The following is a 27,256-nucleotide window of genomic DNA, read 5'->3' on the forward strand; positions in this document are numbered from 1 at the left end:
GCTAAACATTTTACACCGGAATCTTTTACAAATTTGGGGCAGTATCAGACGAACTTGGCCTCGAAGCTCCGTTTGGGAAAAGGTGCCATCCCAACCATCAGGGACTTGCCAGAAATTGAAAAGGTAAGACTGTGTTTTTATTGCTCTACTGTGGTTAACAAATAGCAGCTAACTGCTAATGCGGCTATTGTATGTAACGTTACCTTCGAGGTAAACACGGGGAATGGACTCTACGAATGCTAGCCACATCTTTCGACTTTGTTTTACACTAGCAGCTACAGTAGTGACGGTACAGGAGTCCATGCTCAGTGGCTAAAACTGTTTAAATGCAAGTATGAAAACAATATACCACTAAACATTATTAGCCAAACTCATGCAAAACATGCAGTTTGAAAATAGCTTTCAGTTAGTGGGGCTTCTGTAAGAATGTATCTGGCAATGGTGTATTTTTTCTTTTTTCTTTGGTTGTGATTACAATTTCACTAACAATAAGTACCGTCACATTTATTGAGCTATTGCAGTATTTTGTCTATGTAATGATGCTGAAGTTACCTGCGGTGTCAACCCCCCTCCTTCCTGCAACCAATCAACGCGCCCCTCATTTGCATTATTATAATGACCGTCCACGACAGCCAAAACATCGCATCAGATCTCGCGAGACAATAATGCCTTTAGAAATAAGGGTCTGAGGGGCTCTGTGTTGATTTTTTTTCCACTTTTCTTTTTTAGAAGTGCCTAAAATACTATAATAGAGCATTTGGGTATCCAAGGTAACACAACATTATGACTCCTTTAAAGTTAATTTCATCTACACCCTAAATTAAGCTTAGTGCTTTATTGTCAGCCCCAGTGCTACCAGATAGTTTTTTGTAGAACTCAGTGGCTCTGGTGCTGCTGCCCTCAGATGTTAGTCTGGAGACCTGTGAACTTAAAATTAAACTGCACATTGTAATATCTGTACGTTAAGTATTTATTATTAAGTAATTTGTCAGTATTACAGTGATTTTGGGGGAAATTTGAATAATTGCATTGCAAGCTGATTAAAGGTGTGCTCCTAAATTTTCTGCTTGCGCTCCTAAAATTTTCAGTCAGGGGCTACAGCGCTCCTAGTAAAAAAAGTTAGTCTGGAGCCCTGTCATTCATGCCAAATACTGCTGAATCCTGTCAGCACATTTTTTTTAATTTAAATAAATGTGTTCACAGAATATCCACCAGATGGTGCATGGAACAACATAGCCTACTGTATCTACAGGCCAGACCAAATTGCAATTTGCAATTATTTGTCCTCGACCGATTGTTAAATATGCTTATAGATTATTACAGTATGTTGCATTTTAAAAATAGAATTAACATAATTATCAGTGTCTGATAAATTAACTGCAAATAATGTTGTCACTGTAGGAAAATCACACTAAAATAGGCCTATAGGCTAAATAAAATAGTATTAGACACAAATATTTTATATAGTAAGACATTAAGTGATAGGGTTGGGAGCAGGCTTCACTCTATGTTTTTTTAGATTTTCAGAGTGCTGGCCTTATATAACACATATGAAACAAAGTAAAGAGGCCGCACTATGCATATAAAACGTTTATTTTGCACAAACGCGTTTCGGCGTGTGCCTTCTTCAGTGTGCAATCAGGAAAGCTTATGACCAATCTTAAATACCCACACCCATTGTCATTGACACACCCATCATCGTCATCATCATCAAATAATAATATTAAAGTGATACCGGGACCAATGGTGTCACTATATACTGCAATATAATACTCATAATACATAAAGAATTTTAACACATTCAATACACATGTGGTATTAACCTGCATTTATAAAAAGCAGCTTAGTGTCAGATCTTCATTCATCCCGTGCGGGATGCAAGTGTTCAAATAAAAAATATGCCAAGCCTCTCGCTGCAAGAGGAGGTTCTCACGGTCTCCACCTCTTGGAGGCCGATTGACCAGCTCCAAGCCCATAAATTTGAGCATGTTGGCATTATGTCCCACAGAATTAAAATGTCTTGCAACTGATGATTTATCGTCATTCTTTCTGATGGCACATTTGTGTTCGAAAATTCGGGTTTTCAATTGTCGCTTTGTTTTGCCCACATAAAATAAACCACAAGGACACGTTAGTAGATACACAATAAAAGTTGATAGACATGTGATTCTGCCCTTTATTTTATACACCCTGCCTGTTTTTGGATGTGTGAAGGTATTTTCTGTGATCATAAAATTACAAGCAGCACAATTCAAACATTTGAAATTCCTGTGTGGTATTCTAAAGGGAAAAGGCGAGTGAGTTGGCGCAGGAAGATGCGAGCGCACTAACTGATCTCTGAGGTTGGGTGCACGTTTATAGCAGCTGCGCGGCGGATCTTGGAATGTGTCGCCCAAGTTCGGGTCACTGCTTAGAATGTGCCAATGGCGATGCACAATATTCTTTAAGCTATTTGAAATCTGACCATAAGTGGATACACATGTCACTGCAGTGTTAGCGTTATTCTGATCGGTCCGTTTGGTCAACAGATCAGTACGTTGGATGCTACGTGCGCGCTCCAAACAGTCACGTACTAAATTATATGTGTATCCCCTGTCAATAAATCTTTGACATAATTCATTCGCTTGTCGCTCAAACACCTCATCATCATCACAAATACGGCGTACTCTTAATAGTTGACTGTAGGGCAAACTGCGTTTGAGAGCAGGTGGATGGAAACTCTGGAAATGCAGAAAAGAGTTACGATCCGTTTCTTTACGATAAATTTCAGTGTGTAACACATTCTCTACTTTCCTCACTAAAACATCCAAAAAGGGCAAGAGCGTATCGTCATGGGTCAATGTAAATTTGATAGAGGGCAATCTCGTATTAGCAAAACCGTGAAAGGCGGACAATTCCTCTTTTGAACCTGACCACACAAAAAAAATATCATCTATGTATCTGTACCACACTTTTAATTGTTGTTTAAAAGGATTATTGTTATGGATAAAATCCTGTTCAAATTTGCCCATAAATAAGTTTGCATAATTGGGAGCTATGGGAGAACCCATGGCGGTACCCTGGGTTTGTAAGAAAAAATTATTTTGAAACATGAAATAATTTTTCGTTAAAACTTCATTAGCTAATGATAAAATAAACTCTGTATGTGGTACTTCATTTATCTGTAGATAATATTCCAAGGCTGCTAAGCCTGCATCGTGAGGGATATTAGTGTACAAGCTGGTCACATCCATGGAACACAACACATCGGTTGGATTCAACTCTCCAATGCCTGACAATTTCACCAAAAAGTCGGTGGTATCTTTTAGAAACGAGGGCAGGTTATGCACTAAATTCTTAATATGATGATCGACACTAAGCTGCTTTTTATAAATGCAGGTTAAAGGGATAGTTCACTTTGAAATTAATTTTTGGTATGTTTTAGCTTACCTCAAAGGCATCCAAGATGTAGGTGTCTTTTTTTCCGGAGTAGTTTCAATTTTGATATTTTTAGGTCAAACCGTTCTTGTCTGTCAGTCATATAATGCAGGTCTATGGTCACTGTCTCAAAACACAAGCACAAAGTCCAAATTAAACAATTCCCCATCGTCCAAATTAAACAATTCCCCATCGTAAGTACACATTGATGGCTTAAGACACGAAACGAGCGGTTTGTGTGAGAAAACGAACAGTATTTATATAGTTTTTGTCCTCTTGTAAACACACACACCCAAATGATCAGAGGACGCGGGTGCTTCGGTCTGCGCAAGCGCCGGAAAGCGACGGAAAAGGTCAGAGGGCGCGGGCGCTTCGATCTGCGCAAGCGCCGGAAATTATCTCTCGCGCGTGTACGTCACTCATTGTTTACACAGAACAGAGATTGTAGGTAAGACGGCTAATCGAAATGGTTCTAATTTGCGCTTATCCAGGATGTTTAAACCGACGTAAAAGAAAACAATTTCGTATGCTCGCGCGAACTCATCCGGGAGTGGTGAGTTTTCACGAATTCCCAATTTATAATCCTTCCCTCTTGAAGTTCTGGTTGATCGCTCTTCGGCTGGATATCAACACACCCATAAACGTACTAAAGTTGAGGAGGGTCTGCAGCGATAATTTTTCCCCTGATGATTTTATAAACCAAGGAGAGGATCGCATAGTACTGACATCATCATCTGTGCCTATGGTGTTTTCTCATCCAACGGAGGTATGTGAACAACGTCTTTGTATTTGTAAAGCTGGCATTACATGAAATGAGCAATACAATGTATTTCTGCACCATATATTTGGTAAGAATGGTTTTACATGAGAGAGTTATAAGATATGTTATAAGAAGAGAAGATATGTGTAGCCTATACTAAGCAGCTGCTAGTCAAACCAATGTGAAACTATGTGTACTACTCATAAGGGTGCAGTCAATGATACTACTACTACTACTACTAGCCTAATAATAATAATAATAGTAATAGACAGTGTGGATTCATGTTCGTGTAGCTCTACTTAGTGTTGACTTTGTAATGACAAGCAATATTTTTTTAGGAAAGCGTACAGGAACCATACCAGCCAACAGAACATGAGTCAGATGAAGAGCAAACAACAGAGTGCCTTGGTGCATACATCGGACTAAAAGATGTTTAAATCTCTGTGTAAACAATGAGTGACGTACACGCGCGAGAGATAATTTCTGGCGCTTTCCGGCGCTTGCGCAGATCGAAGCGCCCGCGCCCTCTGACCTTTTCCGGCGCTTGCGCAGACCGAAGCACCCGCGTCCTCTGATCATTTGGGTGTGTGTGTTTACAAGAGGACAAAAACTATAGGCCTATAAATACTGTTCGTTTTCTCACACAAACCGCTCGTTTCGTGTCTTAAGCCATCAATGTGTACTTACGATGGGGAATTGTTTAATTTGGACGATGGGGAATTGTTTAATTTGGACTTTGTGCATGCTGTTTTGAGACAGTGACCATAGACCTGCATTATATGACTGACAGACAAGAACGGTTTGACCTAAAAATATCAAAATTGAAACTACTCCGGAAAAAAAGACACCTACATCTTGGATGCCTTTGAGGTAAGCTAAAACATACCAAAAATTGATTTCAAAGTGAACTATCCCTTTAATACCACATGTGTATTGAATGTGTTAAAATTCTTTATGTATTATGAGTATTATATTGCAGTATATAGTGACACGATTGGTCCCGGTATCACTTTAATATTATTATTTGATGATGATGACGATGATGAGTGTGTCAATGACAATGGGTGTGGGTATTTAAGATTGGTCATAAGCTTTCCTGATTGCACACTGAAGAAGGCACACTCCGAAACGCGTTTGTGCAAAATAAACGTTTTATATGCATAGTGCGGCCTCTTTACTTTGTTTCATATAGTAAGACATTAAAATATCTATTTACACGAGTGCAAAGTGTTCTCGAACTGGATCTGACTCACGATGGCTGGAATTGTGAGCATCTTGAACCTGAATCTCCTCAGAGAACGATTCAAGTGCCTGAGATCTATTATTGGATGCAACCCCCCATCCTTCTTGGGAACTATGAAGTACCGGCTGTAGAACCCGGACTCCCTGTCTGGCAGAGGAACACGTTCTATGGCCTCCTTGACCAACAGGGATTGAACTTCCTGTTCCATAACCCGAACCTGCTCTGGGCCGACCACAGTCCAGACCACCCCATTGAACTTCGGGGGAGGGGAGCTGAACTGCAGTCTGTAACCCAGCTCTACAGTACGCAGGGCCCACGCAGATATATTCGGAAGGCAAGACCATGCGCAGAGATAATCTACTAAGGGAACCAGCCTCTCGAGGCTGGCCTCGTGTGTCAACCGAGACTTGTTCCCGACCCCCTGAAGCGGCTGACCGGCAGGGAGCAGTCGACAATGATTTTCGGTGTGCGGACGCGTTTGCTGCCCAGCCACAGGTCTTTCTAGAGGTGGCTGGAGGAGCTTGCGTGCGCGGGAAATCAGTGAGGCCCGAAGCGAACTGGCCGGCGGGAACACAGCACTGATTTCCCGAGAGCTCCAGGAGGGAGGCAACCTCGATCGCTCCACCTCGGGGGGGACAGCTCTCAGCGGTCCGGCCGCAACTAGGACCGCTTGGAGGAAGCCTTCTTTGCCTTAAGGACGGTCCTCAGATCGACCGTAGGCTCAGAAGGCTTGCCTCAAGAGCGCCGCCTCCTTTGCCAGGCTCCCTCGGGAGGGGCGCGGGTGGCGACACTCTCTTTTTGCACCTGTCGGTGTGAGGAGCTGGCAGACGGCAGAGGCTGCCCTTTTGAGGCAGCCTTCCCCGAGGAGCCAGAGCGGCGAGGGAGGTATTGATGGAAAGCCGCCGACTGCTTTTTCACCTCCTGAAACCTCTCGACTACGGAACTAACCGCGCCGCCAAAGAGGCCAGAAGGCGAAATCGGGGAGTCAAGAAGAAAATGTTTTTCTTTCTCCTTCATCCCCGACAAATTTAACCAAAGATGTCTCTTCACACACACCATACCAGCCATGGAGCGGCCGATGGCACGGGCCGTCTCCTTGGTGATGCGGAGAGACAAGTCGGTAGCTTTCCTCAACTCCAAGATGTCACTAGGAGAGGGACCCTCGCCCTCATCAAGCTCCTTGAGGAGGTTGGCCTGATAGGTCTGCAATACCGCCATAGTATGCAGGCAACTACCAGCCCGCCCAGCCGCCATATAAGCTCTGCCCACCAGCGAAGATGTATCGCGGCATGGCTTGGTGGGCAGTACCAGGGCCTTAACCCCCTGGGGTCGGCGGTATCGCCGGCGATACCAGCTCGCTTTTTTTTTTATCAGTTCAAAAGAGATTCATTTTGCTCTGTTGACTTTGATATTACAAGTTTCATACATCAATCGATTCTGTTAAATGTGTATTATTTTTGTGTATACTCACAATAAAAAAAGTGTTGTGCTTTTTGCCAAATAAAGAAAAATAAACACGAAGCGAGTTCTGCCTTCTCTCTGTCAGTGAAGTCCATTCTGAAACGCGTCTGAAAATGAACAATAACTCCGCGAATACTCAGTCAAACAGACATTACAGACACACAGGCATGAAGCTTGAATTCTCTTCTTTTAAATGAAGTAATTTATATAAAAAACAAATATTCTCAGTTCATGTAATCTGTAAGAAAAGAGCGAGATGTCAGTCGTTCTCATCTCATCTAATTATTTTTAATGTGACCCCGCCCACGGAGAGCGCGCACTATTCAAACGCAAATGAATGAGGCAATCCACACAAACCTGTGAACGCCCCATATCAGCTCGAGAAAACACAAGTTTATTCAGATCATTGCTTGTTTACAGATCATTGCTTGTCTCGCAGCGCTGTGAGGAATAATAATAATGGAAAATGTACCTCAGAAGTGCGGGTATTTCGAGGAGCAAGGATCCGACTGAGCTGAGGAATACTGTAGTACGTTTTTTTTCCTTCTCAAGTGAATCGCGTTACTGTTTGTGTTTCTGTTTTTCTGTATCTCCGCCCACCGCAGGGGGTATATAAGGAAGTACGCTGGCAACATGCAGATATGTTTTCGCTTCGGAGCCGAGAACTTCTCCACTCCACGCAAGCCAAAAAATCCTGAGTTATCCTTCTCAATCCTTCGAGACGAGTGAGCTCTCCGGTGTTGGTGTGACGGCGATTTCAGCGAGTGCACACTACCCTGCTGATCTGGTCAGTGATCTGACAGTTAGTGTGATTTACCATCTACTATGGTGGCGAAGTCTTACAGAGCGGCGGGACAGGCAGCTGCCTCTTTGCATGCCATGGCCATCTTGCAGGTCTACCAGGCCAAGATGCTCCGTGACATGCACGAGGGTAGGACAGACCCAGGGCTCTTCGATGAGCTGCGCGCCGCCACCGACCTCGCTCTCCGAGCGACGAAGGTGACCGCGCGCTCCCTGGGTCTGGTGATGTCCACAGCTGTGGTCCAGGAGCGACATCTCTGGCTGAACCTGGCCGATATGCGTGAGCCCGAGCGGACTCGTCTGCTCGATGCTCCCATATCCCATGCCGGCCTTTTCGGCGGTGCCGTCGAGGACTTTGCCCAGCAGTTCTCGACCGCCCAGAAGCAGACTGAGGCGATCAAGCACATTCTGCCCCAACACTCCGCTGCTGCTCAGCCGTCGGCACAGAATCCTCAGCCTGCTCGCCGCCGAGGGCGCCCTCCCGTGGCTCCCGCCCCTCCTGCACGGCCCCAGCAGCAGCCTTCATCTGGGCCGCGTCGTGGAGGAAGCCGCAGGAAGGCGCCACAGCCCTCTCCAGCCCCTGCGGCCCGCTAAACGCCAGGCCAAGCGGCGCCCCTGAGACGGGCTGCTCAGGATTGGCGCTCAATTCTGTTCAGGAGCTGGTAGCAGGGCCACTCCTTCCCCCGGCCCTTCAGAATCTTTTGTTCTCCACTCCCCGCTGCTCGTCCAACGACGAGCAGTACCCTAATGTGGTTAAAGACAGAATTGAATCCCCCAATCCTGAGCCGACAGAGTCCGAGGGCCGCAGTGCGCGCCACCCTCGGGTCCCGCCACTGCCGCCCTCCTCTGTCCCAGAGGTGCGGGATGACAGCACGCGCTGCCCACGGGCCACGCTCCTCTCATCCCCCTCTGTCGCCAGACCCCTGTCAGAGGCTCACGCATATCGGCCAGGTTCAGCCAGAGATGTCGCTCCTGGACCACAGCTGTGGACATCACCAGACCCAGGGAGCGCGCGGTCACCTTCGTCGCTCGGAGAGCGAGGTCGGTGGCGGCGCGCAGCTCATCGAAGAGCCCTGGGTCTGTCCTGCCCTCGTGCATGTCACGGAGCATCTTGGCCTGGTAGACCTGCAAGATGGCCATGGCATGCAAAGAGGCAGCTGCCTGTCCCGCCGCTCTGTAAGACTTCGCCACCATAGTAGATGGTAAATCACACTAACTGTCAGATCACTGACCAGATCAGCAGGGTAGTGTGCACGCCCTCCCCTGGCCTCCTCTGGCAGGACGCGGTTAATGACCGTGCCCCCGCACAGGGCCGCTATGCCACCCTGGCCAGTGCTGGTCATTCCGCCTCGCTGCCCCACCGACCTGGTTTGTATGACCCCGCTGGTGCACTTTCTGGAGGCCTGGCTAGAGCTTCCCAGACTGTCCCGCTGGGTCGCGAGAACCATCAGATTCGGCTACGCGATTCAGTTCGCGATATCTCCTCCCCGCTTCAGGGGAGTCCGCTTCACTATGGTCGGTGGCAATGCCCCTGTCATGAGAGCGGAGGTCGCCACCCTACTGGCGAAGGGTGCGATCGAGATTGTCCCTCCAGCCGAGATGAAGTCCGGCTTCTACAGCCCTTATTTCATTGTACCCAAGAAGTCCGGTGGGTTACGGCCAATCCTCGACCCGCGCGTCTTGAACCGCTCCCTTCACAGGCTGCCGTTCAAGATGCTAACGGCCAAACACATCCTCCAGTGTCTGCGGGCGCAGGATTGGTTTGCAGCGATCGACCTGAAGGACGCCTACTTCCATGTCTCCATTTTACCTCGACACAGACCGTTTCTACGGTTTGCTTTCGAGGGGCAGGCATACCAGTACGCGGTTCTCCCTTTCGGGCTAGCCCTGTCTCCTCGCGTCTTTACGAAGGTCGTCGAGGCAGCCCTTGTTCCCCTCCGGGAACACGGGGTTCGCATCCTGAACTATCTCGACGACTGGCTGATCCTAGCTCACTCTCGAGACCAGGTTTGCGAACACAGGGATCTAGTGCTCCGGCACCTAGCTCGTCTGGGCCTTCGGGTCAACTGGGAGAAGAGCAAACTCTGCCCCGCGCAGAGGATCTCTTTTCTCGGTATGGAGATTGACTCGGTCGCCATGTGCGCGCAGCTTACGAGCGAGCGTGCGCAGTCACTGCTGACTTGTCTTCGTCAGTTCGAGGGCAAGAGTGCGGTTCCACTGAAACTTTTTCAGAGGCTCCTGGGGCATATGGCATCCGCAGCCGCAGTAACGCCGCTGGGATTGCTTCATATGAGACCGCTTCAGCTTTGGCTTTGCGATCGAGTCCCGAGGTGGGCATGGCTACACGGCACGCTCAGAGTCCCAGTGACTCCAGCCTGCCGTCAGACCTTCACCCCGTGGACGAACCTCAAGTTTCTACGGGCCGGAGTGCCCCTAGAACGAGTTTCCCGGCATGTTGTGGTATCAACAGATGCCTCCACCACGGGCTGGGGCGCCATGTGCAATGGACATGCTGCGGCGGGCTCCTGGACAGGACCCCAGCGCCTTTGGCATGTCAATTGCCTCGAGTTGCTGGCTGTGCGTCTCGCCCTGCACCGCTTCCATGCGCTGATCAAGGGTCAGCACGTACTAGTCCGATCAGACAATACCGCGACAGTAGCGTACATCAACCGTCAAGGTGGTCTACGCTCCCGCCGGATGTCGCAACTCGCCCGCCACCTCCTCATATGGAGTCAGAAGCATCTGAGGTCGCTTCGAGCCATTTATATCCCAGGAGACCTGAACCAGGCAGCCGACGAGCTGTCTCGGTTTCGGCCTCTCGCTGGAGAATGGAGACTCCATCCCCAGTCGGTCCAGCTGATTTGGGATCAGTTCGGGGACGCACAGGTAGACCTGTTTGCCTCCCACGACTCGTCCCATTGCGACCTGTATTATTCCCTGACCGAGGGCACGCTCGGCACGGATGCACTGGCGCACAGCTGGCCGCGGGGCCTACGCAAGTATGCGTTTCCCCCAGTGAGCCTTCTTGCGCAGACTTTGCGCAAGATCAGGGAGGACGAGGAGCAGGTCATTTTGGTTGCCCCGTATTGGCACAACCGGACCTGGTTCTCCGAACTAGTACTCCTCGCGACAGCACCTCCCTGGCCAATTCCTCTTGAGGAAGGACCTCCTTTCTCAGGGACGGGGCACCCTTTGGCACCCTCGTCCCGATCTTTGGAACCTCCACGTGTGGCTCCTGGATGGGATGAGGCAGGTTTGAGTACCCTACCACCAGCGGTGGTGGCTACCATCACTTCCGCTAGAGCATCGTCCACGAGACATGCCTATGCGTTGAAGTGGAACCTCTTCGTCAACTGGTGTTCTTCAAAACATCAAGAACCCACGAAATGCCCGATCAGTGTCGTGCTTTCCTTCCTGCAAGAAGGGTTGGAGCGAAGGCTGTCTCCCTCCACCCTGAAAGTGTATGTTGCCGCCATTGCCGCACATCACGACGCAGTTGATGGTAAGTCTCTGGGAAAACACGACCTGATCATCAGGTTCCTGAGGGGAGCGAGGAGACTGAATCCTCCTCGTCCTCCCCTCGTACCCTCTTGGGACCTCTCAGTGGTTCTAACTGCCCTGCAGAGTGATCCATTTGAGCCTTTGCAATCAGTAGAGCTTAAGTTCCTGTCTATGAAGACAGCGCTCCTGGTTGCATTGGCCTCCATCAAGAGGGAAGGGGACCTGCAGGCATTTTCGGTTGACGAAGCGTGCCTGGAATTCCGGCCGGCTAACTCTCACGTGATCCTGAGACCCCGGCCTGGATATGTGCCCAAGGTTCCTACCACACCCTTTCGAGACCAGGTAGTGAACCTGCAAGCGCTGCCCTTGGAGGAGGCAGACCCAGCCTTGGCACTGCTCTGTCCAGTACGCGCCCTTCGTGCTTACGTAGACAGAACGCAGTGTTTCAGGACCTCAGACCAGCTCTTTGTCTGTTATGGTGGGAAGCTGAAGGGAAAGGCTCTCTCAAAGCAAAGGTTATCTCACTGGATAGTGGATACCATTGCTTTGGCATACCAGCAGCAAGGTCGTCAATGCCCCCTTGGTGTGAAAGCCCACTCCACTCGTAGTGTGGCTTCCTCTTGGGCTCTAGGGCATGGCGCCTCGCTAACAGACATTTGTAGAGCTGCAGGCTGGGTGACACCCAACACATTCGCGAGATTCTATAATCTCCGAGTAGAGCCAGTTTCTTCCCATGTACTCGCTTCAACCAGCCGGTTCTAGATTCTGCTCAGGTGTCTTCGCTTGCTCGCCATTCCTCTCCACGGACGGGATACGTGCGATTATCTTCTCAGGTGAGTCTGATAAGCTCTGAGTTTCCTCCAGCACTGGTTACGTCAACGCCTGAGTTATGCCAATCTGCCATAACGCAGCTTTTGCGCTTGACTAGGTGCCTCCATGTGCATGGTCCCCCCTCTGGGCGACCCCCACGTGTATTCCACTGTAAGTCTCTTTTGAGCGTGTGTCTTTCCCTTGGCAAGCCACCTTGCCACCCCTGGGGTTTAAATATTCCACCTGCGGCTGGACACCCCAGTGATACCCCATATGCATCCCTCTGGCATATGTGTCTCTCAAGTCCCCCCCTTAATGGTTGGGCGTAATTGCATATTTCTCCTGAGATATGCTTCCCAGTGTACCTTGGTATTCCTGTGTTAGGTAGGACTCCTTCGTTCGTGCTAGTCTCACAACAGGGAGCTCAGACTTACGCAGGGCACTGGATGACAGCCGAGGTGGCGTGATTAGACTGGAACCCCAATCGTCGTCATCCGACGTAACTTGGAGTGACCACGAAAGGGAACGTCTCGGTTACGGATGTAACCCTCGTTCCCTGAGTAGGGAACGGAAACGTTACGTCTTCCTGCCACTTACGCTGTATCGCTGAAAAACGCTTGGGTCCAGTCTCGACTCCTCAGCGAAGACATATCTGCATGTTGCCAGCGTACTTCCTTATATACCCCCTGCGGTGGGCGGAGATACGCTATGCAAATTCCACAGACCCATGGCATTTCATTGCCATTGGCTCGTTTTATATACTCGAAGGTGATAGGCTTTCTAAGCAAAACCCCAATCGTCGTCATCCGACGTAACGTCTCCGTTCCCTACTCAGGGAACGAGGGTTACATCCGTAACCGAGACGTTTTAACCCTTTGAGGCCGAAAAACGCGCCCGCGCGTTTTGCTGGATTTTCTTTACATTGTAGTACTTTAAACTTAAATTACTCCGTCATTTATGGTCATACAGAAAAAAGAAATATAAAAAAAGAATCTGTGATATTTCTACTTTTGTATGTGTCCACTTACAATCAAATCAAAACATTGTGCTTTTGAAAAATAAAGAAAATAAACAGGGTGTGCGTTCTGCCTCTCCGTTGCGGTGAACTTTTTTTTCTTGAGCACGTCTATAAACTGAAACAAAACTCAGCGAATACTTGTCACACATTTATGAGCCATATACCTTTATAAACATTTAAGTGTGTACTTTTAAATGATCGGATTCAAACTGAAAACAAATATTCTCTGTTTAAGTAATTTGTATAAAACCAACAAGATGTCCAGCTTCTCAAACGCTTCCTAATTAGTTTTAATTTGACCACGCCTACTCGCGCAAAAGATATTCACATGCAAATCTCCACATGGAACGCGAACGTGCTCATTACCTCAAAAACAAAACACTTCATCAATCTCTGCTTTTCGTCGAGTTTGAAAGAAGCGCTGTGAGCTTAGATTGGCTTTACCCCAGAAGAAGAACGCGATTTGAAGACAAGAAAGTTAAGGTAAGAAATTCTTACATATTAGTTTGCTATTGTTGCATAAATTTCACATTGCAGTTGAACTGTTGCTAGATATATGGTGAATATTATAATATTTAGACCCGTGTTTACTGTTACTGTGTTTGTGGATATCTGCTCAAACGTAGATATGTATATGGTAGGCCTAACCATAATGTTTTATATTTGAGCGCGATCACGTTTGAATGTATCATATTGTTGATCGCGATCGCGCTTGAATGTATCATATTTTTGATCGCGATCGCGTTTGAATGTATAATATTTTGGGAAAGCAAAACGCTCCAAACGGCTTCATGTTTTTACTATTATCTCATTTCATATCATCATAACGAATGGAAACATTTGAAGTAACATGATAATCAATATATTTTTCTCTAGCTTAGTTGTTACTGAAATCTTTTTGAAAATGTATATAGGCTGCTATATTGTTATTATTTTATGCAGCACTGTGCATAGCCTATACCTACAAGGCACAACAAATGGTGTTCATTATATAATATATTGTTGGAAACATTTGTGTGAGTGTGTGTGTGTATTCTGTGAATTTTAAAAAGCAATTTTAACCAGAAAAATCTAAAATGTATTCCCAAAACCGTGCAGGCCATTCTCTTGATATCAGTATGGTCACTTTTTTTTTTTTTTTTTTTTTTCAGGGCCCAGATGCCACTGAGTCCTGCTGACTTCAACATTCACAGTACATGTCTCTGTACATGAACATGGTAAAGTGAAAATCAAACACCTTGGAAATGAAAGGTATGTACAATGTTTTTAGGAATGGCACAAAGGTCTCTTTCTTTGGATCATTGTTATCAATAAGTGTTTTTTTGTTGTGTATCTTTGGATTATGTTGTGTTTTAAATAAATCCAAACAATTTTAAAAGCCATTCTTTTTTAAATCTCCTCATTCTTTGTGCAAGGTTGCTCAGAATGATGGGCCCTGATAAGCTCCTAATAGGGCCATTAGGGAGTGTCTTTGTCTTTCTCAGGTGTGGAAAGCTTACATAGTAATGAGATGATCCGCCCCTTCGCATATTGCTTTATCACACAAAACACGTCGTAAAATTTTTTAATCAATATATTGTCTTCTCTGAATGAGCAGTCAGGGTGATTTTCACATAGTTTTAGAGCAAATATTCTAGGCTACGTCATACAATTTTCAAAAGTCTTGTGAAGAAATAATCAGTATGGGTTTCATGACCTTATTTCAGTGAGAATTTATTTTTGTATTTTCACAAACCACGCATAAATGTCATTATCTCAAAACTACAAACTTTTACATACATGCTGCTGATATATTATTGTAGCAGAGTTTGTGCTGAATACAGTGTACCGTATTTTCCGCACTATAAGGCGCACTTAAAAGCCTTTATTTTTTTCAAAAAACGACAGTGCGCCTTATAATCCAGAGCGCCTTATATATGGATCTGGCGCCTTATGTTAACGTCTGTTAAACAACCGCTGACTTAAACCTTGTTTATACTTTCGCCTGACACCGGAGCGCGAGCCTCCGCTGACTGCGCGCGCAACTCCCCAAACAGACGAGGCATTTATACTTGACGCAACTGTTTTGTTTTAGACTGAACACCAGACCATATAACTGATTAAGACGCGCAAACTGGGTGCCGGTGTGATGAGATGTACTACTAATATCCGTCTGCTCGGGCAGATTCGGCTCAAAGTCATGCATCTTCGGATTCATAGGCGCGCGCGCTGTTAAGCCGAATCTGCCCGAGCAGACGGATATTATTTTTTTTATTAACTTCGCGCTCATGCGGACGCGTCGAGTATAAACAAGGTATCTTGGTTTACATTTGGACTTTGGATGTGATCTTAGGCTTGAAAAGGTTGGTGACCACTGCATAACGCAAACCCAGTCAAACGTTTGACTGCAGTATCTTCTATTCTATGCGCCTTATAATCCGGTGCGCCCTATATATGAAAACAGTTCTAAAATAGGCCATTCATTGAAGGTGCGCCTTATAGTGCGGAAAATACGGTAATTAGACTTTAGCCATGAAAATGTCACAAGTAACAGAAATAACCACAAATGTCAGAGCATGTCAGAACACCTCCAGGGCCCAGAAAACAGCTCAGACCCCAGAGGGTTAAATTGTAATACTATTTCCCAATATTACTGTTTTTGTTGTTGTTGTATTTTTAATTTTAATTTTAAGAGACTTATTTAAAAACATAAAAAATCTTACTGATCAACAACTTTTGAATGGTAGTGTAAATCAGTATCCAATGCTGAAGCAAACATCAATCATGTTTTATACAATAAGACTTGATCTTTCATGATGAATTTTGGTAAATACGCTTTGAAAATTATGATCATAATTAGATGAGATATCTTAAATACAGGGTTTGTGCGGTCATGAAACACCTGGAAAAGTCATGGAATTTAAAAATAACAGTTTCCAGGCCTGGAAATGTTTTGGAAAAATAAATAAACACATAAAGTGATAGTATTGGTAAAAAAAATGTAAAAGGCCTACTTAACATTCATTCGATCCATCCGACTGTGGCATTCAGTCAGATTTCATTTTGCAGCGTTGAGCATTATAACCAATCACACGCCTTTCTGTTGAATGTGATTGGCCAATCAGAGGCATTCAGATTAGTCATCGCTGAAACGAAGAGTTTTGTTCAGTGCACACTCTCTGTCTAAAGTCTGACTGAAACTCGTGAATTCTTCCGTCATAAACAACAAAGTGCAGATTCAATGTAAGAGATTCATGTCGCAGTGTCATCAGCTTCCGTGTTTGTGAGAGTGCTTAAACTAGCGCTAGATCGGTCACATTCTCTGTTCTCTTTCTGGATACAGTTAATGTTAAAGGGGTGATGAACTGAGAAATACAATTTTCCTTGAACTGTCATCATACTTTAAAAATATCCTTTAATTTTCAGAACTGAAAACTTCCTTGTTAGTCCAATAAAAGCTTTTATTGACAGCAGGCACAGCAAACGAGTGGGCGTTTACTTCCAAGTCTTCATTGCAGCACGCCCATAAAAACCGAGCGTTTCAGGAGCTTGGCTCAAAACCAGGGTAGAAAGTAGCCTATTACTTATTCATTTTGATGTTTTTGAATGTAAAAACCAAGCGAACATCATAAGTTGACCTCAGACAACAATATAAAAAAATGAAAAAAGCCAGTTCATGACCCCTTTAATCTAATTTTTTTCATCATGCTGATAAGATTAGGTAAAGTCTTCATTTTCTAATGCGTAAAAAGCATTAAAATAATTAATAAATTGTTCTAATGTGTTATATGTGTAGCCAGAATATGACGTGCAGTTTCTCCAAACACATCAATTAATCAACATTAATAATTATTATTATAATATCAAGTGATATCAAATATTATATTTGTGATAATATCTTAGTTTTTCATCTGTTGAGAGGTGATCCAAATATTCACGGTTTGAAACAGAATGAAAATTGACCGGGTTGTGCTGCGTCATACGGAGAAGCCATTCCGCCAATTCGGCCCATATTGGTTTGCTCTCCAGGCCAGCGCACAGGTCACTGAAAACTATGAACAGAATGAGTGGGCGCTTAGTAGAAGAAAGGAAAATACATTGATGAGTTGTTCTGAGAGTCCTGAGAATTCGTGTCCATGAATGGGTATCAATAAATACATTTCATGACTGTGGCACAGACTGTCTTGAGATCAGGCTGAAATAATAGGCAGAGACTTCTGCGTTATCTTAAAAACTTTGTTTATTGTATTTGTTGTATTTCTATATGTTGATGAATAGTATGTTAATATAATATGATAACAATAAATATACAAGGTAACACATAAAAGTTACAGCTGAACCTCAGTTGCGAAAATTTCAATTGCATGTAGGCGACAGTATAGCCCTCGAAATTCTGGGTTGGGAAAACTTGCAAAATCTGGTAATCTTAAACTACACTGAATACCTTGAGAAAGAAAGGTGAGCAAAGATAGACGTTCACACACATCAAAACTATCCCCTTCTTCTGTTAACCTCACGAGGACGCCGTCACACTGAATCGTTTAAATTAGTTCAAAGTTACTGTTAGATTTAATGTTATTACAGTGACAAACAATTAAAAGATAATTTAAAAGAATGAATACTCAGGCTTGCATGTAGATAAATGTAGTAGCTAAAAGTACAGGCTAATGCCACAAAAGACAAAAACAATCTGTAGTGTACGTGTCTACGTGTATGACCACTTTCAAAAAAATAAAAGCTTTATTGACATGACCATTTTATCGTATTTTTGTGTTCACTGAGGTAAACTAAAACCTTTTTATTTCTATTTATTTAGTTTTGCTGGGAAAATAAATATTAGACAGATTCTTCAAAAAAAAGCTGAAATATAGGCTTCATTCTCTAAAATATTACAGATTAAAAAACAGGTCAGTGTGTCGTGCTCCAAAGGAAACAGAGACATCCAGGTTTTTTTTTTTTTTTTTACAAAATCTGAATATCTTTAGTAAATTTATGGATTATGTCTTGCTTTTATATGTATGACCAAAAATTACAGAGTAAGAGTTTACTCTCTTGGAAGGAAAAATAAATAGTGGTCGCGCCGCCGCCTCACACGCGCACAAAAAAATTCTTGAATTGCTACTTGATATATGTTTGGTTGAATTATTTTAATAATGAACACGCTGCGATAAGACGTTACACTGCTCAATTTGAATAGTCTGTATTTCTGACGTTTAGAATGACCACCGCCTCACTGCTGTTATATGGGAAAGATGATATTTTACGTCAATAATGCCAGTGAAGTACAAAGTTTATTGCCTACATAATAATTGGGGCTTATAGTTTAGCATGATTCGCAAATAATGAAACATTTGGATTTGTGTCGAATGAGAAATGTTGGCTTTTTTCACTTTAAATTAATTTGTTTAGCATATGTTTTGCTTATTTAGCCTAGTTTTATTTTAAATAAATAAACATGAATAGGCTATATATCCATAGAAGCTGGCATGGCGTTACATAAGAAAAGAGAGATATTATTATTATTATAGCCTAAATGCTATTATTATTATTATAAACTAGGCTACATTTAAAAAAGTTTTTAAAAAATAATACAGAAGGAACGCAAGAACAGAAACGTTCCTGACTCTGCTCGGAGTGAACCAATGGAGTTTATGTTGAAAAAAAAGGTTACAATAGCTGAAGTATGATAAAATGGATAAAAAAACTTTTCTTATAGAATAAAACAATGATAATTACAATGATAAATACACCAGCGCCACCTAGACATACAATTTGCCCAAAGCCAGTCTAAAGAAGTTATGTTTCATGTTTGAGGATGATCCAACAAATTCTGAGATTCCTCCGAGGATTTTCCTCTGACTATTCCCTTAAAAACAGTCAATTAGAGCCACAAAGTGACCCTTGGTAAGAAAATGATCAGAGGACTTGAGAAAGTGTCACGTTTTGTCATTGTCATGTTTCTGTGTCTTGTCATGTGATTCCCTGTTTGACATGTGATCCTGCCATGTGTCTTGTCATTGGTTAAAGCGAGCAAGTTTCACATTAACATTTAATCATTTAGCAGACGCTTTTATCCAGAGCAACTTCTAAATGAGAACGATAAAAGCAATCGAACCAACAAGAGGGCAACAGTTTGTGAGTGCTGTGTCCCAGTTAGTCTAGCAAAGTGCAAGTTTTTATTTTATTTTAATAGAGAAACAATAGAATAGAAAAGCATAGAATAAAGTAATTAAGTGCTAGTATTAATGGGTCAAGTGTTGATGAACAAGATACATCTTTTTTGAAAATGACTCCAGATTTAGCTTGAGTTGGGCAGGTCATTCCACCAGCTTGGAACAGTCCAGGTAATGTTTTGGGTGTTGCGGGAGATCCACCTGAGAGTTGCACTTCCTTCGCCTCATTTTCACCTCCAACTCGACGTCAACGCAGAAAGGGTCACAATAAGAAGTCTGTAACTAAGAATGCTACCGACGAACTGTCTTGTTTACTAAAACATATAACCATCTAAAAATATTGTTCTGAATAAAGAGGTTGCTGTCCATCTCTGCCTTTCTCAAATCACATGAGAGAGCAGTGACAAGGGTCATTGTCCAACAAATACAAAGGAACTATTGTATCTTCAGCTGCCTGCTGGAGAACAAGCCGCAGGCTAGACATCGTCATGCTTACACAGAAATAGCAGGACTACACTTGCTGGGACCAGCAGTTGTACACGTGATATTGAAATAGCAGTCATGTGCCTTACAGTAACTATGATGAAGACGTCTGAATTCGGACTATAAAAGAAGAGACCTGGACAGGACTCTTGGCTCTTCCTTGCAATCTCCAGTCCGATACGCCAGCAGTTATCGGATGCAAGAAGCTTTAAGCCTAGCTAGTATTTCTCTGTTAAGTACTTATTTTGAATCTGTAACAAGTATTCTTTTTCATTTGATTCTTTTAATAAATATTGTTAAACATTTATTATAATCATCTGTCTGGACCTTGGATTCTTGGGTACGTGTCACATTCTTCTATCAGGGTCAGGAAGATCCTAACCGGAGGAAACGACAAGAGGGTGAGCATTCTTTTGATATAAGAATAATCACTGTGAGATTTGACTGATTAAAAAGCCTAGCCAAAGAGGCAGCTTACGACACGGTTATTTGTTGTATAGCGAACACGGTTGAAGAGTACCTAAAAAGGTAGACTTATACTACGAAGGGGAAATCTATTATCTTTATAATAGAATACGAATTTGTAGAGACTGATCGCCTAACTCTTGAGGACACGACTAAAGGATAGGCTCTTTAGTTACCGCGGGATTATCTATATGTCCTTGATAGGATGTAGGATAATTTGGAACGGTATTCATCGTGAATATCCCTCACAGTAAAGGTCTGTGAAAGTGATCTGGAGGGCGCATAAGTCTGAAGTAGTGAGTTTAGGTATAGGGGTGCAGAGCCAGTGGTTGTTCTGTAGGCAAACATCAGTGTCTTGAATTTAATGTGAGCAGCTGTAGACAGCCAGTGCAAACTGATGAAGAGAGGCGTGACGGGCCCTCTCTTCGGCTAGTTAAAGACAATGCGTAATGTGGCTTAATTAATTAAAATGTAATTAACTAAAATTGAAATAAAGATTTAATATACACCTGGTAATAAATGATACTATTTACAGACATGCAGATGCAGACACATTAAGCATTTTCTTCATAACAGCTTTCCACGCGGGAGAAAACAACATAAACATTGTGTCTTTCCACTCTGTTTACGGTGTCGTCGTCTTAGGAGTAGTTGGTGTTGATGACAAGAAAATGTGCGAGGTAATATTTTTCCCTGGTTGTTGTTTTAGTACATTACGCCACGTAGAGCATTTTAAAATGTCCCAGTGACATGGTTTTAACACATTGCTTTTAATGAGAATTGAGAAACATTTCATGTCAAACTTCCACGTAGGGCATGATTATTTTGAGTATAATTTGGTCATGACATTTGTTATATTGGAGTATTTTAACATCTCACATAGGCTATTGCCTCCTGAACCTTTACAATTTCTCAATGTAAACAATATATAACATAACAGCCAAACAAAAAAAATCACAGTAATTTAAATGTCATTTTGACCTTTATTCATCTGAAAAAGAGGGAAGATGATAATGTGTTTGAACACTAAACAAGAGGCTAAGATTAAGAAAGTAAATGTTGCGTTTATAAATTGTGAGAACTCTGATTTTTTTGCAGTTGATTATTTTTTCATGATATTTCTTTAGGAGGCACTGTCTACCTCGTCTGTTTAGAGGAAACACCACTGGTTCATTCATACTACAGTTCACACAGGGGAAAGAATCTGCAAGCCATAGTTATGAGACACCTTTTCATACACACTTTTGAACACAGTGAATCAGCGAATGTGAACGTAAAACCTGAGTATGTTGAGTTGACAGTGTGAACAACAAGATATTTCCAACTGTATGTTAACTTTTAATTGTTGTGAAATTATGTAATTACTCACAGGGCTTTCCTGCAGCATCTCACAGCTGGAACGAGTCTCTTGTAGCCATCTGGTGTTGAAGTGAACCTCTTTGGGTTGAGCTCGTCCAGCACCTTCTCTGACGTCAGCAGTGTGTAGGCCAGCACTGTGCACATCGAAGAGGAGAGTTCCCTTCCTGGATGATCATCTGAACCGAGGTATCTCTGGATTTCCTCATATAATGAATTATCTTTGAGCTCAAGTAAGCAGTAAAACAGGTTGACTGAAGCTTCATCTGAGATGTCCTGAACGAAAGGACGAACGTTCGGGTTTAGTCTTTGTTTAATGGATTCAGTTGTTTGTCTGATGCTCTCTGTGGTGTCTTCAGTGTCTGTGGTGTCTTCAGTGTCTGTGGTGTCTTCAGTGTCTGTGGTGTCTTCAGTGTCTGTGAGCAGGCCTTTGAGCAGTTTCTGACTGGATTCCAGTGAAATGCCCATCAGAAACCGCAGGAAGAGGTCCAGATGTCCTCTCTTACTCTCCATGGCTTTACCAACAGCCTTCTGCAGTAGCTCATGTAATGTGATATCTTCATTGGGCTCATCAAAGAAAAACCGAAGCCCCTGCATGTTCTTGTTCAGGTAACAGAGGAACACATGCACTGCAGCAAGAAACTCTTGAACACTCAGATGCACAAAGCAGAATATCTTTGACTCATGAAGTCCGACTTTCTTCTTAAAGATCTCAGCGATCATTCCTGTGAACTCTGTGTGTTTCCGCTCTGTCTTTTTACTCACATCAATACCACATGATTTCAGATCTTTCTCATAGAACACAACATTTTCCTTCTTCAGCTGTTCAAACGCTAGCTTGGCCAACTTTAATATCATTTCTCTATTTGATTGTAAGAGTGTTTCACAATCTCTCTCTTCTTCTTCATCATACTTCTGGCTCTTCATGTTCATCTGTATCAGCAGGAAGTGAATGTACATTTCAGTGAGTGTTGTGCTGATGTTCTCTGCATTATTCTTGATGAGGATATTCTGAAGGACTGTGGCCGTGATCCAGCAGAACACGGGAATGTGGCACATGATGTAGAGACTACGAGACGTCTTAATGTGTGAGATGATTCTGGAGGCCACAGTCTCATCTGTGATCCTCTTTCTGAAGTATTCCTCCTTCTGCTGGTCAGTGAATCCTCGCACCTCTGTGAACAAACCCACGTGCTGAGGAGGGATCTGATTGGCTGCTGCTGGTCGTGAGGTCACCCAGACGAGAGCTGACGGAAGCAGAGTCCCTTTGACCAGACTTGTAAACAGCACGTCTACTGATGCTTCTCTCTCAACAGTGTTTAATGATCTATTTTTAAAATTCAAAGGCAACTGACTCTCGTCAAGTCCATCAAATATAAATGCTAGTTTGCATTCCTTATATAACTTTGATTTCTCCAGGTCCTCCAGTTCAGGATAAAATTCCAGCAAAAGCTCATGGAGACTAAACTCTTCATTTTCCATCAAGTTAATCTCTCTGAATGGAAGCAGGAACACACAGTCTATATCCTGATTGGCTTCTCCTTCTGCCCAGTCCAGGATGAACTTCTGCACAGAGACAGTTTTTCCAACGCCAGCGATGCCCTTTGTCAGCACAATCTTTTCCTTTTTCTTCAATTCTGTAAATATATCATTGCATTTGATGGGTTTGTCCTGTGTTTGTTTGTTCTTGAAAACATCATCCATCTTCAGAACCTCATGTTCCTGATTGACATCTGCCATATCTCCCTCTGTGATGAACAGTTCTGTGTAAACAGCTTTGAGATCTGCTTCATTTTCCTCTTTGCCCTCAAATATATATTTTGCTTTCTTCTGCATGTTGGCTTTGTGGTTTTCCCAAAACTTTTGCAAATTCTCTGTATTAAAAATAATGTAAGCAAATTAAATTACAGGCAAAAAGATTTTTATTTTTAAGCCACACTTTTTATAAGGTGCCTTTACTCTGTACTGTGTGACTACACTTTGTTCTGGATGATTCCCACATTTCTGCTAATGAGCTGAGTTATGGGTTTGGTTTAGGGTTAGGATTATAGGGGTCAGAGTTAGCTTTTGGGTCAAGGGTTGGGCTACAGATAGGGCTAAAGTTAACTGTAACTACAAATGTTAATTAAATGCATGTACTTTAAATGTAATTGCACCATGGAGGCTGTTGAATACTTGATTCTGATTGGCTGACAAACTTTCTAAGGTGTGCAATTATTTTCCAGGAAATGCACAGCTAAAGTAGTTCCAGGCAGGTCTAGACAAACACACACATACACACACACACGCAAATATTATCAAAAATAGTTTTGCAACTGAAAAGCTCCATGACATTTCTCTGAAATCAAAATACATCCAGCATGTCTAAATCGTTTAAGACGTCTATAATGAAGAAATGATGGTTGCACCTTCTAACTGTTTCTCTGGTGTCTCCGTCACTAAGGTGTTTTGTGGCTCTGTGAGGAAAGAGAAAATGAGTACATTTATACTAAGGAAAAAGACAATAGACACAATTACCTAAAGCATTGCTGAACAATATGGCTACACACTAAACTTCCTTAAGAATAGGATGCACAACTACTGAGCATTATTTCATACATGATTGTTAATAAGCAGTCTGTCTCAGAAAGCATTATTACACAATAACAGAAAGTTATTGTGTCTTTTTAAACATTACAATTTATTATATTATATTTATATTAAATGAATTGTATTTATAGTCATTATTATTATATATATATATACTATATTACCATGCCCTGCAGTGTTTAAGCTGATGGTCACTGGGCCTGTGATGATGTTTCCAGTGAGTACAGGAGCATTTACAGTTGCTCCTGTTTCAGCTTTCACATCAACACTGACTCCAGTGTGAGCATTGCTGCTCATCTGGCCTGGAATAGAGATAGAGAGATTAATTACATTGCTTAATCACAACTTTAACCTTTCTAATATTTTTCTTAATCACTATTACCTCCTTTTTTGTTTTCCAGCTCATCTAGTGTGTTATCATCATGCTGTTCAACAGATGCCATTGTCCTTTACTGACTTACAGCTGTTGGACAAGAACACACATCTATAATGAATCGTATGTTATCAGACACTTTCCAAAAATACAAAAAAAGAGCAGAGTATAAGTGCTGTCAATCGATTTAAAAATAAACTAATAATTTTTGGGGGATTTTTGGTCATTTTTTGGTAATCGCAATAAACAAAGTTTTTAATATATTTTGATATTGTAATACTTTCATTTTAAATCTCCAAAATAATGTAGAAACAACATCAAGACATAAATATTTGTACAGATATTGCTGTAGCTGGCCAACAACGACCCGTTCAAGGACCTTAGCCAGAAAAGGTAGATTGTCAATAGGCCTATAGGTAGATCAATCTTCAGGATCAGAGCCAGGCTTTTTAAGAACTGGTGTAATAGCGGCTGTCTTAAGGGCCAAAGGGACGTGCCCAGTAGCTAAGGAAACGGTAATAATTACGGTTATAGCAGGACATAAGCATGTGAAGTACATGTTTAGAACCTCAGTAGGCAAAGGGTCAAGAAAGCATGTGAAAGAGCTCATAGACATGATTCATTTCAAAGTATTATCTATGCTGACCGTTGTAAAACTAGAGAAGAAAGTGGAAAGTGAATTTTTAAAATGAGACTCGGTAGACAACTGTGATGCAGGCAATGTAGCTCGACTACGCCACCCAATTGAAGAGCTGGGACTCGATTAATTAAATAACTGCAAGTTCTTTTAGTTTGGTGGGAGCAACACAACAGATTCACCAAAACAACAAATTTAGTAAAAAAATATATTTATTATAATCTCTAGTTCAATAGAAAAAGTAAGTGCTAATGCGCACACACACACTCAGGCTTTTAAAACTATTCATCAAGGTAAAAGCTGGACATCAGACAAACACGTTCAAGTCCACTGGAAGTCCATAGGTGCACAGTCCATAAGCAGTCCCTCGGCTCTCGCGCAAGTCCGTCTCACGCCAGGCAGTGACGTATACGCAGCAGTCCACCTGTCAATCACCGCACGCACCAGCACAACACTCACACAACAGGAAGAAAACCGCCAGTATCTCCGCAGAAAACAAACACAGCATAGGCACAGCACCCCACTAGAAAGCTATCAATCGTGCACTAATCAATTACAGCACTACAATCCGTGAATATAAGTTATAATGGTATGACTACAGTGGATCAGACTGACGCTCTCTAATTTAGATGAGACCGTGGCGTGGATCTTAACTTCGGACGAGGCGAGACAGCATAACTTGGGATAGAACGTCACTCACCCATAAACTGGGAGCAGACGAATCTAACTCCCAGTCTCGTTGAACAGCGCTCCTCAACCACAGGACCAGAACGAACGAGGCGGGGCTCGGACAGCACAGCGGAGGGCAGCAGCAATCCCAGCGCAACAGAAGACGACAGAAATTCCAGCAAAACAGAGGATGACAGCTAGATTAGCACAGCAGAGGACGACAGCAATCCCAGCGTAACAGGAGACGAAAACACACGGCAGCCACCGAGTCGACAGCAGAACCGGCACATCAGCAGAACTTCAGGCTTCAATACAAGCAGACAATTATCTGCGCGATGATCGCAGCAACAAATATAACAATCCAGCAATAACGTGGGGACAGAGTTGCAACAACAGAGTTCGCGGGGCAGCAGACACACCGTTTCAGTTCCTTCGCTCTTTTGAGCCGTCTTTGATTTAACGTCAATTACCAACAGCTGTTCATCTGCTAATCAGCTGTCATACGAACAGCTAAGAGAGTACAGGGGGTGTTGCCCAACATTCTAAGTCACAATCAAACAGTAATATGTGCATAGAAAAATCAAAAGAAAAACAGTGCAAAATACACACGCACACAGAACACAACCAAATAAAATAAACCATAATCTCTACATATGACACAACCACAGGGTTTCCGCGGGGCATTGAAAAGCATTAAAAGTCATTAAATGGATTTTGCGATAATTAAGGCCTTAAATGGCATTAAAAAGCATTAAATTGTAATCCTACAGGCATTCAATTTTGTTATGGGTTTGAAGAAAATGTTATATTATTAATTTATTTGAATATAGTCTTCATAATTAATAATTTGTATTTGCTGTCGCAAAATATGTACGTTAGTGTGATTAAAAACACGTGGAAACAGTTTGGTGATTGCCTCCGGCCGGAGCAAAGTTGCGGAATGTGGCGCGAGTAATTTTGGACAGCAGGAACAACAGGAATAAAACTAGACCAGAAAACTGGGAAAGTGCATGGGAGACAAACAATTTAGAACATGGTTGGTGGTCAAAATAAAGAATGATTTTGCAGCCTTTGTAAAAAGGTATTAAATTGTGTAGCTACAATGGGAATCAATCAACGCCGTAAAATCTCATATGCAGTCTGACAGCCACAGATCGACGGTAAAAGGCAGACAGCAGTTATCTATGTGTAGTAACTTTCTCTCATCAGCTTGACATCCGCTGTTGAAGCTCACTTTGCGTTTTTTTTTAACGCGTTAACGCATGAGATTATTTTTGTCCAGTTTAACGCTGTTTTAAACGCGCTGCCTGTGAATGTCCTGTCTATGTGTGACATACACACACACAGAGAAAGACGCGCGCCAGATCGTGCGCACAGACTGCGCACCAGAAAACGGTCCTCTTTCGCGCTTGAACGAACAATAACACACAATTTTGCCAAAATGTCTGTTTTGTGAGTATTCTCATAAAATAAGAGCAGTCTTAAATTAGTGAAATGAAGTCTTTAATGAACGCAAAGAGT

General features: G+C 43.0%; 2 protein-coding genes across 2 annotated transcripts in view; both read right to left on the minus strand.

The window, feature by feature from the left end:
• Nucleotides 1-27,256, minus strand: part of LOC311081544 (uncharacterized protein) — a 300,285-nt gene that overhangs the window by 184,795 nt on the left and 88,234 nt on the right. The gene's annotated exons all lie outside the window — the stretch shown is intronic.
• Nucleotides 1-27,256, minus strand: part of LOC311081535 (NACHT, LRR and PYD domains-containing protein 3-like) — an 84,717-nt gene that overhangs the window by 47,317 nt on the left and 10,144 nt on the right. Inside the window, exons 4-7 of the mRNA XM_084112080.1 lie at nt 24,439-24,519; nt 24,221-24,358; nt 23,876-23,923; nt 21,481-23,341 (exon numbers count right to left, since the gene is read on the minus strand). Of these exons, the coding sequence (XP_083968206.1) occupies nt 21,481-23,341; nt 23,876-23,923; nt 24,221-24,358; nt 24,439-24,499 (2,108 nt within the window). The 5' untranslated portion in view covers nt 24,500-24,519. The remainder of the gene's footprint in view (nt 1-21,480; nt 23,342-23,875; nt 23,924-24,220; nt 24,359-24,438; nt 24,520-27,256) is intronic.

This window comes from Abramis brama, assembly GCF_963993115.1.
Source record: "Abramis brama genome assembly, chromosome: 4".
Lineage (NCBI taxonomy): Eukaryota > Metazoa > Chordata > Actinopteri > Cypriniformes > Leuciscidae > Abramis > Abramis brama.